The sequence below is a fragment of the Erythranthe guttata genome, chromosome 14 (genome assembly GCF_056151865.1).
Source record: "Erythranthe guttata isolate IM_541 chromosome 14, IM_541, whole genome shotgun sequence".
NCBI classification, from domain to species: Eukaryota; Viridiplantae; Streptophyta; class Magnoliopsida; order Lamiales; family Phrymaceae; genus Erythranthe; species Erythranthe guttata.
In genome coordinates this window covers 2,646,371-2,661,112 of record NC_142546.1, presented here as the reverse complement: position 1 = coordinate 2,661,112, position 14,742 = coordinate 2,646,371, and the positions used below count along the sequence as shown (strand labels likewise).

Here is a 14,742-nt window from a genome sequence, read left to right as displayed (position 1 = left end):
TCTCTCTAATTGATTGTCAAGTATGTTTCACCATTACTGTGTTTTCTTGATATACAGCGAAGGTCCGCTAGCTAGTCCATCTCAGATGGCTGATGAATTTATATAAAAAGTCATACATCAAAACATCTCAAACACAAAATATTACAAAAAATAAAAAGAAAAAAGCCCACAGCAGTTCTTGCTTCAAACTATGACAATATCAAACAAACAGCTTGTCCGAATATACCCACAGAGGGAGAAGGAAAAAAAGATTAAACAGAAGGAAAAAAGATAGCTCACTTATCTAATAACACTGAAGTTTGGTATGAGGGGTACTACATAGTACATACTATTTACAAAACTCAAAAGTCATCACACATATATAGATATATACTCTACATAAAATAAAAGCACAACAAACTGATGGCAGAACTCACTCATGCAAACTCAATTCTCATCCTCGCGTGAAGTACTCGGTGTGGCATTAGCAGAATTTGAGGACGAACTTCGATTACTGGACCTTGAACTCGATGAAGAAAACAAACTACTAAAAGGCCATGGAAGAACCGAAAACTGTCTCCCACCACTCTCATTTCTCTCATCACCACTATTTTCACCACCACCATTGTTATTATCATTAACAATATTATTACTCTCTGATTCTTGATTGTTAACAATATTATTAGAATCAATCTTCGACTCGTCACCAGGCAACTGATACCTACAAACGGGGCAAGAGCTATGAAGCTCAAGCCAGGGAAAAATGCACCCGGTATGGAACTTATGCTTGCAAGGCATCTCCTTCACTTCATCACCGATTTCGCATTCATCCAAACAAACCGAACACTGCTGTGTTTCTGCCAATTTCACCGTCGGCAAAGCTTCCACCGCCTCCTTCTGAGCTGGCGGCGAGCCATACCTATTCGGGTCGTTTTCAGACAAGTGCTGAAGCAGTAATTCCAAACCGGGACCAATGAAGTAGTCACCCAACGAGCCAAGTGGCTCGCGGCTTTGTGAGCCGTTATTGGGTTCGAACGAGCCCTGCACAATGATGGTCTGATTAACGGGGTTTATCAGAATCACACGCTCGGGATTACTTAATCTATCCCTACTCGGTTGATTCTGATTAGCTTCGGAATTGGCCGATTCGGATAGTATGCCAGCTCGTATGCCTTGGAGAAGCTGGAGAATTGTTGCGGAGCTTCTTCTCCTCCTCCTCATTATCGACTCCAGTTCCCGATCGAGCTCCGATTCTTCGTTGTCGTTTTCGAATTCGTTGGGGGGGTTTATTATCCTGCGGCGGCGGTGCGGGTGGTCCATCATGCCTAGCAAGATTGGGGCCCACAGGGAGAGGGAGCGGTCTTGGTCGGCCCCCCCGAGTTCGAAATCGAGGGTGGTGGCGTTGTTCTCCGGGGCGGCGGCTGATAACATTTCTTCGACGAAGCCGCTTTGGCAAATGGGGCATTTTATTGTGTCGATTCCGATGATTGGGTTTACGGTTTGCGAGCACATGTGACACCAGTACTGCAATGGCTCTGCTTCCTCCATTGTTTGTTTTCCCTCCTGTTCACAGCAAATGGCATTCTTTGTTAGAATTAGAGGCATTAAAAATGCAACGAAGATTTGTGTTTCAACACAATCAAATAAAATAAAATAAAAATCTAATTAATTATTAACCGAATTAATAAAATCACTAAACAAGAGAGTAATCTTCAGGTCAACGAGGAGAAATCTGTCAAGAACTTTACTCCCTAAAAAAAAAAATTGCTAATAAAAGATCAACTATGTGAGTAAGGAAGAAAATTGACTAGAAATGCAGCCGATTAAAAATTCCAGAATTTGGCAGATCCAAACAGAATGAACGGTTGTAGATTGTCCATACTGAATTTTTATTTTTATATTTATTTTCATTAAGAAGAAAACAAAATATAGGTTAGATATTCGTAGAAAGATGAAACAAACAGAAGCCATAAATAATTTTGCTCAATTTGTGTTCCCATTGGCCAAATAAACAAACATGCTCTGCTTCTAAATAATAAAAAAATAAAAAAATTGTGAAATAACACAACACCCTAGCAAACATCAATAAACACCACCACCACCATCGTCATCATCATCAATTCATCATCGTTTAAACGAGGAAGAAGAAGAAAAAAAAGTCAAAACGCGGAAAGGAAAAAGGAATATTTACCAGGAGAAGAAGAAACGAACGATTGGGGTTTGTTGTTTGTTGATGATGATGATGAAGAAGTTGTTCTTCTTATTTGAAAATGTTTATGGTTTCTAAAAGAGGAGCTGAATTTTAGGGAGTTTGCCTTTTTTCCTTTGTTGTTGGTTTTTGATGATTTTTGATTTTTGATTTTTTGGTCTGACCTGTTCGGAATGTGTAGGACTATTTATCTACTTTGTACATGTGATGGGCCCCATCTCTTTCAACACCATTTCCTTTTTTCTTTTCTTTTTATTTATTATTATATATATTTATTTATTGTTTTATATGTTAATCTACTTGCAAATAACTTAATTACCATACCATTGACAATTATAACACAAGTGAAGAAAATAGGGTGTAAGATTAGTAAATAATTATTGTATATTAAAATTACTAAAAATTATAATACCAAACAAAGGCCTATCTAATATTTATAAAATGTTGAATTAATTAATATATTACAAATTAGAGTATTTCTAATTTTGTTTCGTAAGTTTTCGGAAAAATAAGGATTTCAGAATTTATAATGAAAAAAATTCTGTGGAATTATGAATTTTCATCTTTTTTTATTACCTATAATAAAAAATACATAATAATATCTATATGTAAGTGTAATTATCAGAAAAATGAGATTTTTAGAAATTAAAATCAGATCGAAAAATAGTATCTAATATGAAGTCCAATTCCGTTAAAAAAATAAAAGTAAGAATCAGAAATTGGAACTTTTGAAATTCAAAATGAAAATACTTTTCCGAATTTGAAAATATTTGAATCGTAATAGGCGAAATTCAAAAAAATTATTCCAACTTTCACGCATTTGGTCTCTCATCGTTCACTATGAATAAATGGTAAAACATGTAAATGTTTTTAGATGAGATCAAAAATTCGAATTATGCTCTCGTTTTTTTTTCAGTGTCCCGTAAATGCTAGATTTAGCAGTATACTCCATGATTTATAGTAAGGTAAAATACTAACTAGTAGCCCCAATACATTTTCAGGCCATGGATATACGTATGTACGGTTGAATATACCCACTAAACTTCACCCTGTTCTTACGATAACACAAACTACGAAACAGAAACCGGTCATAGTCAGAATTGTTGCTATTTACTATTCCTTCGAAACCTTTTCGACAGTATAGCAATCCTCTACACCAAACATGTAAAAGAAAGAAAGAAAACGAGATGTGTAAGGATCCTCTCTCCACATTTTAGCAGCAAAAAGAATATAGTGAGGAATATAACTGTACAAGTGCTTTGCTATTATCTATATTAACTCTGCCTAGTCGAGTGAAAAAGAATAATACTCCGGACAAAAAACTAGGGGGAATGTACACCGCATGCAGCAAGAGGTTTAATCATTCATCGGTTCGAAAAATCTGGAGCTTCAGTCAGCATTCTCGTCCTGAATGTTAATCAATTTCGGCTAGCATTAGCACATAAACTGAAAAACTCTGAAACCAGCAGATTAAGAATCTTAAACAACATCAGTTTCATCTACGTGTAATATTAGTATGAATGCTCAATTGAAAATAACTTTTAATTTTTACCAACGAAAAAACAACTAATGTAAAAAAATCCAAGACCATTTTTTAGACATTCATATCTAAGAGCTTCGTTACAATACTCTGGCTAATGAAGTATCTCTGCTACAGGGCTGTTATGAACATCACAGAATATTATATTTAACATTATGCAGTTCATTTTATGTTGAAATGTCTGTCTCAGAAATGCAAAACAGTATTTCGATTTCGTAACTATTGAAAACAAGTGTTTAGACTATGTATGTATAGGAGCTTAATGAGAAAGCTGAAACTTACATCTTTTACATGAAAATATCTCCCCATGGATGGATTTAGCTGAGAAGTTTCAGCAGCTGAGTGAGAGTTTATTACAGAAATGTCGTGATTTTGCTTAACCTGCCATCAAAAAGAAGATTGTTTGATTCAGAACGTAAAACAGGAAAAGGTAGGAAGATTGAGAAAGCAATCTATCAGGATCCTGAATAGGATGGATAAATTGAAGTGTATCTAATCTCGTGCAAGGTTGGATCTTCTTCCAGTTTATTGGATGCCTGATCTTACTCATGGCTCCTTAAATTATCTGGTAGCTACCATGGTGAGATTTAACGGGCAGTGATAGCTATTATAGTAAAAGGAGGAGTATCTACGCAATGATTTCATAAATAATTAAGGTAAAACAAAAAACACTACCCTTTAGGTTTGGTATAATTACAGCAAACTTAACTAATTTTGTAAAACTGATACCCTCTTGACATTTGTTTTTATTTTGGAAATTATACCTACTAAGGATGGTTTTTTTTATAAAACCAAAATGAACCTAAATGGAGTACTTGTAATACCTCAAGGGGGTGCGGTAATTTTGAAAGTTAGCTGGGTTTTTTTTTTTTGTAATCATACCAAACCTCGAGGTTAGTTTTTGGAACTCGTTCTAAATAATTATGTCGTTCCGACCATCTTTCCCTAATTCCATTACCACCTACCACCACAGCAAAAACAGGATTGACCATCACCTGTAGGCAACTGCTATCTCTATTGACTAAAGAAAGCATGCAATATTCATTCCATCTGGTGAATAGCTCAAAACATGTAATTCAGCCGATCAACCAATATCTGTTAACAATTCTTAGGCGTAATACAATGTAATATGCAATATATTTAACTTCAAACATATCACATATCAACTAAGATTATAAGGAGTAAAAAATGCTAATGGCACATTATGGACTGTGATGGTTAATAGCTGATGCCAGGCAGTTATATTTCTCTTTTTTTTTTCTTTTTTGGGGGTGGGGGGGGGGGGGGGGGGGGTGTGAGGTGCTAAATGGGCAAAGTACTGACTTGGAAGCCAACAAGGAAAATGTTATGTACATTAATATGACGCCCAAAGACATATGATTCTGAAACATAGACTACCAAGAACAGCATTTACACGAACTGAATATTATATATGAAAAGGACATTTCATTGTTGGTCCTTCATGTTCAATTTCAGTCCCTCCAGTTCAGTCCTCATCGAAATTAGTCCCTAACAATTGAATTTTCAACAAATTCAGCAATCATCAACTTTATGTTAATTGCTAAAGGAGTTTCAAATGTGCAAGGGGCCAAAGGTGAAGTTCAAACTTCATTGATAGAAACTAAGAAAAGCTCAAACTTAAGGGACCAAAACTGTGATTTTAACAATATGCGCGTACTGCAAGTGGACATATCCATTAGTACTTAAACGGTTTTCAAACGGCTAGGATCGCCTTTACTGAAGGAAACATTGGAAACTGAACTTAACAAGGTGAACCATCTGAACTAGAATGAGTAAGTGCTATAGATGAGGACCCAAAAATATCAATGACGCCAAAATGAAATGTTTGGGTGTGAGAAAAATGGAAAAGTTAATACAGGAACTAGTCATACTTATGGGTCAATTAAGCTACAACTATTGAAGAAAAACTGGTGGAAAATCATTGAGGTTCGTTAGATTCATAGTGAAAATATTTACAATCATTATAAACTTAGCTGAATCCAGATAAAATGTTTTAACTGTCTTATTATCTGATAGTGCTGTAATTTATCGACAATATTAGGGAGTGGGTCGTCTACCTTCCACAGCCACCAAAGACTGCTCTCTACATCTCTTCCTACCCTTCTCCTCTCCACAGTCTCACCACTCAAATCATTACGTGGAAAAATCTTCCACCACTATTCATCCTAGACCTATTTCTTCCATGGCCCCCTAATGCCACCTTAGTTTCACTCACATGATGAGATTATGTTATATATTGGACTATTGGAGAAAAAGACAGCAACACAGTGAAGACTTATACCAGCATTATCTAAAAACAAAATTCCTATTCAATCCATTTTAGAGTTAAATAAATTCCTTAAGACCTAGCCAACTACATGATTATAGCAAACCATCTCCAGTTTTCTTATATGAAAGAGGTCTACATCTAATACAAGGTTAAGTATAACTGTCACATTTTCGGGACCCACAATATTGAACAATGAACAATTATAGATGATCTTCAGATTCTCAAGTTGGGTGTGTTCATGTGTGTACATATTTTTATCCGTTCCCGCTGGGAAGGTGGGGGTGAGAGGGATTGTGAGTTTCAAAATGTTTAAGACAGAGTGGCAGGAGCATACCCCATATGGAAAAGTTTCATTTCTGCCATCTTCAAAAAGAGACGAATAAGATGCAGGATCATATAAGGATCCTCCGGCAACCTCATCATATCCAGAGCGACGTTGAACGACAGGAGTGGTTGGATTGAGAAAACTGTTTCTCAAATCTACATCTGTATCTCGAGAAGCTGAGGCATCTATGTAAGCAACACCGAGTCTGTACATCTGTATCCATAACAACGATGATGATAACTTCACTGAAAATCCAATAATTTGCATGGTGAGTGTCAGCTTCACAGAATATCTAACAAGGACTCCATAGGACTCAGATGAAATGTGCCTGCATCAACAGATGTAAATTTGTAGCAGTTGAAAGACAATAATGAATAACAGAATAAGGTAGTGGCTGATATTACTAAATAATGGCATTCAAAAACATTCAATTCAAGTGAATGACAAACATTCAAGTGATCGTTCGGGTTTATGGAACTTTAGAACGTGTTGGTCCTTTTTGTATAGATAGGATTTTCCTTTCCTTTTTCCAAAATATTGTACTCAAGGGGTACTCGTCTCCCTGTTTCTATTCCAACAAGGTTTTTATCAAGTCCCACTTATTTTTAATGATATAAACAATTTCTTTGGCAAAAAAAAAGAAAAAGAAAAAAGTTAATAATAAACCTTTCTTGTGAAAGGAATGGTAGCCACATACAGAAAAACATTCCAAAGACTAAAGAATAAGTAAAAAAGTCACTGCCGTATATATCAATTATCATCGACAAACTTCAAACAACATGTGGGCATTATTAGTAGATATGATACTCTATTTCAGTCTTATATTGAGCTTCCTCATGTATCCAGCAAATACATCAAACTACGACTCAATCCTCGAGCCAAATTTTATCAGAAAGTTTAGAATTAGAGGTTTTTATTAGCTTGCTGAAATGAATCAGGGGTCACTTGGTATATTCTTACCGAGCTAGATTGAGTCCTAGATGCATGCTTTATGTATTCACTAACTCAGGGACACCAAAAAAATATGTTATTGCCAGTATTGGACTAGCCAGAAAGTTAGACACTCAGTTGGAAAAGAAAATATCCAGCATATTGAGTAACATTTTGGGTTCAAAAGTATGTGAATCTAACCAACAAGTAGCCTTCTCACGTAACTGAGTTTTCAGTTGGGATCAGTGGAAGTTTTCTGCAGGACCCAAATTATATTATTTCATAAGGAATAATGGGATTTGCAGAAAGCTAACCAGAACAAAGTAACCAATAAGGTTCAGGTTAGAGAGTCCAAGGACCCTTTTAGGGATACATTGACATCGCATAAATATAAATAATGATCCGAGCTAAGAATTAACTACATGAGGGTGTTTGGAGACAGTGAATACTAAGCCAATAATTGGAAAAAGGAGCAGAACTCTAGATAAAAAACTTGCATCGCACACAAACATTTACTATTAATTCCTTCACTTCTAGATAAAATGACATCTACGTATTAAGCGTCTCATTTGGCAATTAAATGCACAGTAATGGTGCTTCAAATGTTACCAAAATACTTTTGACATTGGAGTAGAAGACAAATCTAATGGACATAATGATATCCGCACTACATTTTAATCCAAGTGCATTTAGTCAGTAAATATCCAACAACTCTTGTGGTGCAGTGGTACCTGACCTCACATCTTGTCGTAAGGCCAGAGGATTTCCAATTGTCCCCCCTCCCTCCTTCCTTCTCCCATTTGGATTCGATCTCCCCTCCCCGCTCCCAATCCCAAAAGAAGAAATAAAATACATCCACTAAATCTAATTGAGAAGCAGTTCAAAAAAATATATTCAAGTTTCTTTATAGGATACAACATCCAGTAAAAAATGTTATTATTGGTGATAAAATCCAATTTCCTCGGATTGTCGAAAGCAATATTTTGAGTTGTTCTTCTTACCTCCCAAAACACATATCCGTAATTCTAGTAGTACTCTTTCGGATGGTGTCACTAATGTAATGTTAGGCAATGGCATAGCGAAAAAAAATAAAAATAAAAATCCAATGTACCTTCTTCAATAGACAAAGGAAATAGTGTTGCATTTGCATCTAATTTCGTTATTAAACCCTAAATACATAGAGACAACTACTGATTGGGGGCAAATAGAGTAATTAGTATGTGTACACACCAGTGCAATGGAGCAGTCAAATAAACACACACACACAAAAGAAAAGTAGAAGTACGCACAAACACATTATTAATGTAAAATTTTATGATTGCGTAACAGAAATTGCAAAATTGATGTAGAGAAGAAAGAGGCGGTACCATATTTCATGAGAGAAGAGGATGAACCAGAAAATGTCGAGGAAAATGGAGCAGAAGAGGAGTACGGCGTATGTCCGGGCGAGGCTCTGACTGCTGCTCTCAATGGCGACGAGCGCGAACAAGGAAATCCCCAAATTGACGAACAGAACGCCGTTGTAAAGCGCACCTAGGGATCCAATCAATGCGCAGGCAATCTGAGCGTAGATCAGCCTCACGGCGAGCCACTGAAGGTTGTCGTAGTTGCGAATCCATGTCTGTACATCCGTCCACCGCAATCCGCCACATCCACCGCCGCCGCAGCGCATCTTATGGCAGAAATTCAGCGACGATGCTTGCAGAAATTCTCCGATTCTGTTATTGTGTGTTGAGAAATTCAAAATGGATGAACGGAGGAAAAATCGAAAAAACAAATAACAACTGGACTCTGAGTTGAGACTGCAGTGGAGTGGGTCTACCAAAAATTATTATTTATATTCCGATTTTATTTTTTATATATATAATAGATACATACATATGTGTGTGTATATATATATATATTCTAAAGAACGGCCGATTTTGGTTGGTATACCAAAGCTTTTCTTTCATATTCGGTTTATTTAACTCACATGTATAACCATACAACAAGAAGTGGTTAAATTACTTTTTCGCCGTAAAATTATTTAGCTTATTTTCACTTTGAACCCTTCAAATGTAGGATTTTAACATTCGAAGCGCAATAAATCATCCATAATACACTTTACATCGAATATTTAAAAAAAAAATTTGTTTGAAGTTGAATAATTAAAATTTAACGAGGACAATTCATTTTTTTATTAGATTTATTATTTCCAACGTGCAAAATAAAAAAATAAACTGTCATTTTGTTCTACCTCAACCTAATTTCCAGTGTTACAGAGTGCGATAAAACAAAATCAAAATTCACACCAAATTACTGGAAAACAAAATTTATATTTTCTTACAAAGATTTATTAACACAAAATTATTCGATTGATGGATCTTTCATTTTAATCGGTGAAAATATTTGGTAGAAGTCTCTAAAAAAAAATATAACTTTCAAATAAATTGATAACAAATAGCTTAATTTTTTTTTTTTATATTTTTAAAATATGTTGATGATATATATATATATATATATATATATTTTTTTTTTGCACTTTGTAATTTTGAAACGTTGATGAATATAAAAATTTTGATTTGACATTTGGCATCCTAAAAAAATACTACTAAAAATATTAAATTATCTTCATTAAGTTTGCAAACTTATTCGGAGTACATTATGCATGATTTACTGTGTTTTAAGGGTGTAAAGTGCTATTAACTTTTTAGAGGTGCAAAGCGCTAAAAGACTATATTTCAGAAGTGCAAAGTGTGATTAAGCAAAAATTATTTAAATTAGGGACAATTACAACCATCCATAAGGTATGGTCAAAGTACGAAAATCCCCTCCTGTTTGGGTAATTACTACCACCCTTAACTATAAATCTTCGTTCACATCCACCCTTGCGGTTTTAAATTTAGTAGAATCTTCTAGAGTATATGAAATATTTTCAATTTTGGACCCGTTTTATAATATTCTAGCTCCACATTTTGAAACTAGATGATTATAAAATGTGTTTATCATATTGTGGTGCATCAGAAACTGTATTTTTGCACAAAACGAGTACAAACTAGTTAACATTCCACGAAATCTAGATAATTATGTTGAATTTGACACCATAAGGGTGGACATGTAAGAAGATTCATAGTTGAGGGTAGATGTAATTATCCAAACAAGAAGGGATTTTTGTAATTTGACCATACCTAAGGGGGGCGGTTGTAATTTACCCAAATTAGTTAAATTATGAATTGGTAATGTATAAGGGTAGATTTGTAAATAGGGTTTCAATTATAGGGATTTCAGAAAGAAGAAAGAAGAAAGATCCATCGATTAATTAAGGAAATGGCAGAAGAAGGGGCGCCTCCGCCGCCGCCTCCACCGCCGCCTCCACCGCCGCCGACGCCGACGCCGTCGCAGACGCAGGCGTGGCGCAGTTACATATCGGAAGATCTTCCCCGCAGCGTCCAACAGTCGGCCGATTCCGCCATTCGCTCCGCCCGTTCACTCCAGGAATCATCTTCCACCCATCTCCGCTCGATTCAGGTGACTTTCGATTCACCACTATACCCTTCCAATTTTCCTTTCGTGTTTCAATTCTCTCGACTCAACAAAATCGGCGTTCGTTTTGCAGGATTTTGTTCCCCAAATCGGTACTCGATACAGATACTATGAAGACGCTTTCATCCACAAAGTTAAAGGTTCATAATATCTATTTCCTATAAATTTGTTGTTACGTTTGATATTATTCTGGAAATTGCCATTTGCATGAATAAGGATCATGCTTAGAAATGTTAATTTGTCTTTGAATATTTTTTGTCATTTTTGCTTTATCGGTCTTGTTAATTTGCTCGTCGTTTTCCATCATTTTACAGATGAGTTGATGACCTTAAAAGAACACCCAGCTCTAGCAGGTGGAGTTGCTGTTACTGCTTTCTTCCTCCTTATGCCTGGTATGCTTTCCGAATCTCTCCCCCGCCTATTCCATCGATTTAAAAATTAGAAAAAATAGAAAAGAAGACGAGACTTTAACACATCGACTGAACAATTTCACCCGAGTACCAGCTAATTTGAGTCTTTGATAGTATGGATTATATATGAGTAGGACTTATTACGTGAGTTCTGTATGAGATGAAAATTGAGTCGTATTGCATTTAAATGGATTTTCCATCTTTCTGTTTGTTTGAAACTTGTTTCTCAATTTTGTACAGTCGTATATATATATATATATATCAACCTCGAAAGTTTGTACCTAACTGTAGTGTTTTCCCAAATGAGGTTATCTAAATTCATGTATACCATGACAAGTTTTGGTTCATCTGGCCGTTGAACTTGTGACACCAATCTACCCTATTCTTTCATAGGGTGGATTCCAAGTTACTTTGGATACTGTAAGCACCGTAGTGGGATATCATGATATTGTTATTTCATAGATCTAAGTCTTGTGAATCAGTTGAGTGAGGAAGTCTTCTGTCACAGTTCCTTAGTAGAAGTTTAGACTGAATACTATCGGACATCTTTTGCATCCTTAACTCTTATACATGATATGAAAAACAGATACCATATAATCAGCAGGCTGTTTGCATCCTTAACTCTTATACATGATATGAAAAACAGATACCATATAATCAGCAGACCTAACAGCGTAAGAGAACTTTTAACAACTTTATGATTTTATTATGATTTTTTCCAGAAAATTAGTGATTTGATCCTTGACTTCTGTGCAAAAATTGTGCTTTTGATATTTTTCCTAAATCCTGCTTGATGTCTTAGCACTATGGGGGTTTTAGCCTGATCTTTCTTCTGCTAATTTTGACTCCTTTAAGTTAGTGATCAGTTCAAACTGTTCATCCAATTAACCAAATGCAGTGCACCATCGAGTTGTTATAAACTTGGGCTAGAGTTCTTCTATCCTCACTTACCAATTAGATAGAAGAAAAAAAGGAGAATGAATGAAAGATGGTTGAGGAAAGAAGATTGAGACGTTAGGCATGACATGTAGAGTAAATCAGTAGTCATTGTTGAGATTTGAGATAATATAGAGCTGCCTATGTTTTCCGAACAAATTGGTACACTTGTTTTTAGTTGACAACTTGTCAACTAAATAAAGGTCTTCCAATTTGCCGTCCCTATTGGTTGAATACATTGCTTCTTTTACTGAAATATTTATGATTTATTTGGCATGTGGTTTATAGGTCCTAGAAGATTTTTGTTTCGTCAAACATTGGGTCGACTTCAGAGTGAGGAGGTATACCACTATCTCGATCATATTATTTCAAAATATGAGTATAGATGAATTAGAACTATATCACACTTTTGCATAAGCTCCGATGGCCTTAGTCTCTTCTTCATGTGTGGGAAAGTGTGTTTGCTGACAAGTATCTAGTAAATGGGCTGACTACACTTACTCATTCTCGTTTTATGCAGGCACAATTTGTTAAAGCTGAAAACAATGTCAAAGAGTTGACCTTATCTGTTGACATAATGAAGAAGGAGAGCAAGAAACTGCTTGAACGATCTGTGCTTGCTGAAAAAGACATGAAACGTGGCCATTCGGACCTCATGTAGAATATAATTTGATGCACTTTGATGTATTTGTAGATTAATCTTCTTTATTCTTATACCTGATGTTTGAATTGATATGTAGGGGTGCTGGAACTGAGATTCAAAGCCTTGCAAGATCAGTTTATAAGACAGAAACTAAAGCTGCTGGTATTTTCATAACATTTTACTCTTTTCTATCCCGTCCTTCTTCCACATCGTTATTCATGTATTTATCTATTTATTTATTTCGGTTTGGGCTTCCTTTGATTTTCCCAGAATTTTTTATTATACCTTTCTCTTAAAAGTATTTTGTTGTGGTGGTGTTACATAATAAAGGATAGTTGTTTTTTTCAATCATCAAGCTTGTGACACTTACATAAACGTTGTTTTCGCAAATTGGGATTTTTTATTGACCCAAGTAAATATTACGGGAATGTTGTTTATCTACATAAAGGTTTATCTGTAAACGAACAAATTCAGTAACTTTAGTAATTGATAGAAATCTGCTTTGGATAACGATAAATTTGTATTGTGAAGGGGCAGATGAAATCCACGATAGGGATGGCAATAGGATAGGTTTACTATTAAAGCAGCCAGTCTTGTATCGAGACTCTCAAGAGTAACTACAAGATAATAAAGCGTCTGGGAATTAAAATTCATATCCCATACGATAGGGCACCACCAATTCACCAAACGTTGACTTTTATGGTTCTTAGAAGGTTCTAGGCCTTCTTAGCAGTCTAATATCTCTATAACAGCTTAAACTATATTCTCATCCTCTGTAAAAGGATAATAATGTGGAATGGTTTTGCGTGGCTCTTATAGCAAATAGAGTTGGGAGTCCCTAGATAAGATAATACTTTACTTTTGTTGTTCTTTTATTTTATTCTGTTATATGCTTTGCTTAGATTTGATGGATCTGCTCCGAGAAATTCCTGGTAGGGAGGCTTTGAAGCTACGAGCAGATGTAAGGCCTATAATTCTTTAAAATTCTTATTTCATGTTTCTCAATCAATTTTGTTCGCCGTTCTTACTCGCCGTCAAATCTTTTAACTTTTTTTTCCTTTTTTCTGTTAATATCTGATATTTGCAACAGGTTGCTTCAATGGCATCACATCTGCGGCAGCAAAGATCGGCGATGGATAGAAGAATCTTGAAGATTTCTGAATTAGGTGTTCCCGTGTAACAGTTTTGATCCAATTTCTCTAATAACAACCCATTGCTTCTAACACTTGGTGGCACCGGACGAAATTTTGGGCCACTTTGTTGCTTTTTTCATTCAGAAGAAGCATCTTATAAAGAACACGTACATATGTGCCCAATGACAATATGTTGAAGCTTGATTCTGCTTTACGATCTCATAGGTGGAATCCGTTGTAAAACTTTGAATGTGGTTTTGATTTTTTATATTATATTATATCCAGAGTTACCAAATTCGATTTGGAAGAGAAAACTGTGATTTTAATGAACAGGAAGGCACTACTATGCAGTAGTCGTGCTTTTTTTCTTTTCTTTTTTCTTTTTTTTTTTCTTTTTCTGGAGGATTTTATTGCTGGTTGTCAATATCTACATATAGCAAAGCAGAATAAATGAGATACTTGAGCATGCATCTTCTTGTATGCATGTCCACTTGAGTAGCCTTGATGGATTTGATTTCGAACTAATTTATTTTAGCAGAATATAGTGGTCCATCTATATTCAAAAGAATGGTCGTATTTCTGAAACCCAGGATGGGAATTCTTGTCAATACAAGTTAAATAGATGAGTAGATGTCATGATGCAGCCATTGCAACCGAAATAGAGCAGAAACGGAGGCCTCTATGCCACATATTTGGACTAAAATATTTCACAAATTTAAATTTTGAGATGAGGGTTTAACGTCGAGACAGTCTGATTATCTCACGACCATTGCAGGTAGAGAAATTGGACAAAAAAATAGTAAAACCAGCGAGCATCAATCCATT

General features: G+C 35.5%; 3 protein-coding genes across 4 annotated transcripts; 1 reads left to right on the top strand and 2 right to left on the bottom strand.

Annotated features, from left to right (window-relative positions):
* Positions 1–251: 251 nt before the first annotated feature.
* LOC105963222 (E3 ubiquitin-protein ligase SIRP1) lies at positions 252–2,349 on the bottom strand. Of its 2 annotated transcripts, none has more exons than XM_012987608.2 (2): positions 2,171–2,349; positions 252–1,542 (listed from the first exon to the last, which is right to left on the bottom strand). In XM_012987608.2, exon 2 carries the CDS (start codon positions 1,525–1,527, stop codon positions 427–429), a length of 1,101 nt encoding a protein of 366 aa, XP_012843062.2. In that variant the 5' UTR covers positions 1,528–1,542; positions 2,171–2,349; the 3' UTR covers positions 252–426. The 2 variants fall into 2 exon arrangements, with proteins under 2 accessions (XP_012843062.2, XP_088669166.1); XM_088813040.1 differs by lacking the exon at positions 2,171–2,349 and adding an exon at positions 1,657–1,730.
* A 930-nt stretch (positions 2,350–3,279) lies between these two features.
* On the bottom strand, positions 3,280–9,229 carry LOC105963219 (uncharacterized). Its single transcript, XM_012987606.2, has 4 exons — positions 8,641–9,229; positions 6,353–6,671; positions 4,011–4,109; positions 3,280–3,595 (listed from the first exon to the last, which is right to left on the bottom strand). The coding sequence occupies exons 1-4, from the start codon at positions 8,943–8,945 to the stop codon at positions 3,578–3,580; spliced, it is 741 nt and encodes a 246-aa protein (XP_012843060.2). The 5' UTR covers positions 8,946–9,229; the 3' UTR covers positions 3,280–3,577.
* Positions 9,230–10,499: 1,270 nt separating this feature from the next.
* Positions 10,500–14,212, top strand: LOC105963218 (chromosome-associated kinesin). The gene is made up of 8 exons (XM_012987605.2): positions 10,500–10,780; positions 10,869–10,935; positions 11,110–11,187; positions 12,430–12,482; positions 12,662–12,798; positions 12,882–12,946; positions 13,687–13,745; positions 13,875–14,212. The coding sequence occupies exons 1-8, from the start codon at positions 10,580–10,582 to the stop codon at positions 13,962–13,964; spliced, it is 750 nt and encodes a 249-aa protein (XP_012843059.2). The 5' UTR covers positions 10,500–10,579; the 3' UTR covers positions 13,965–14,212.
* Positions 14,213–14,742: the final 530 nt, after the last annotated feature.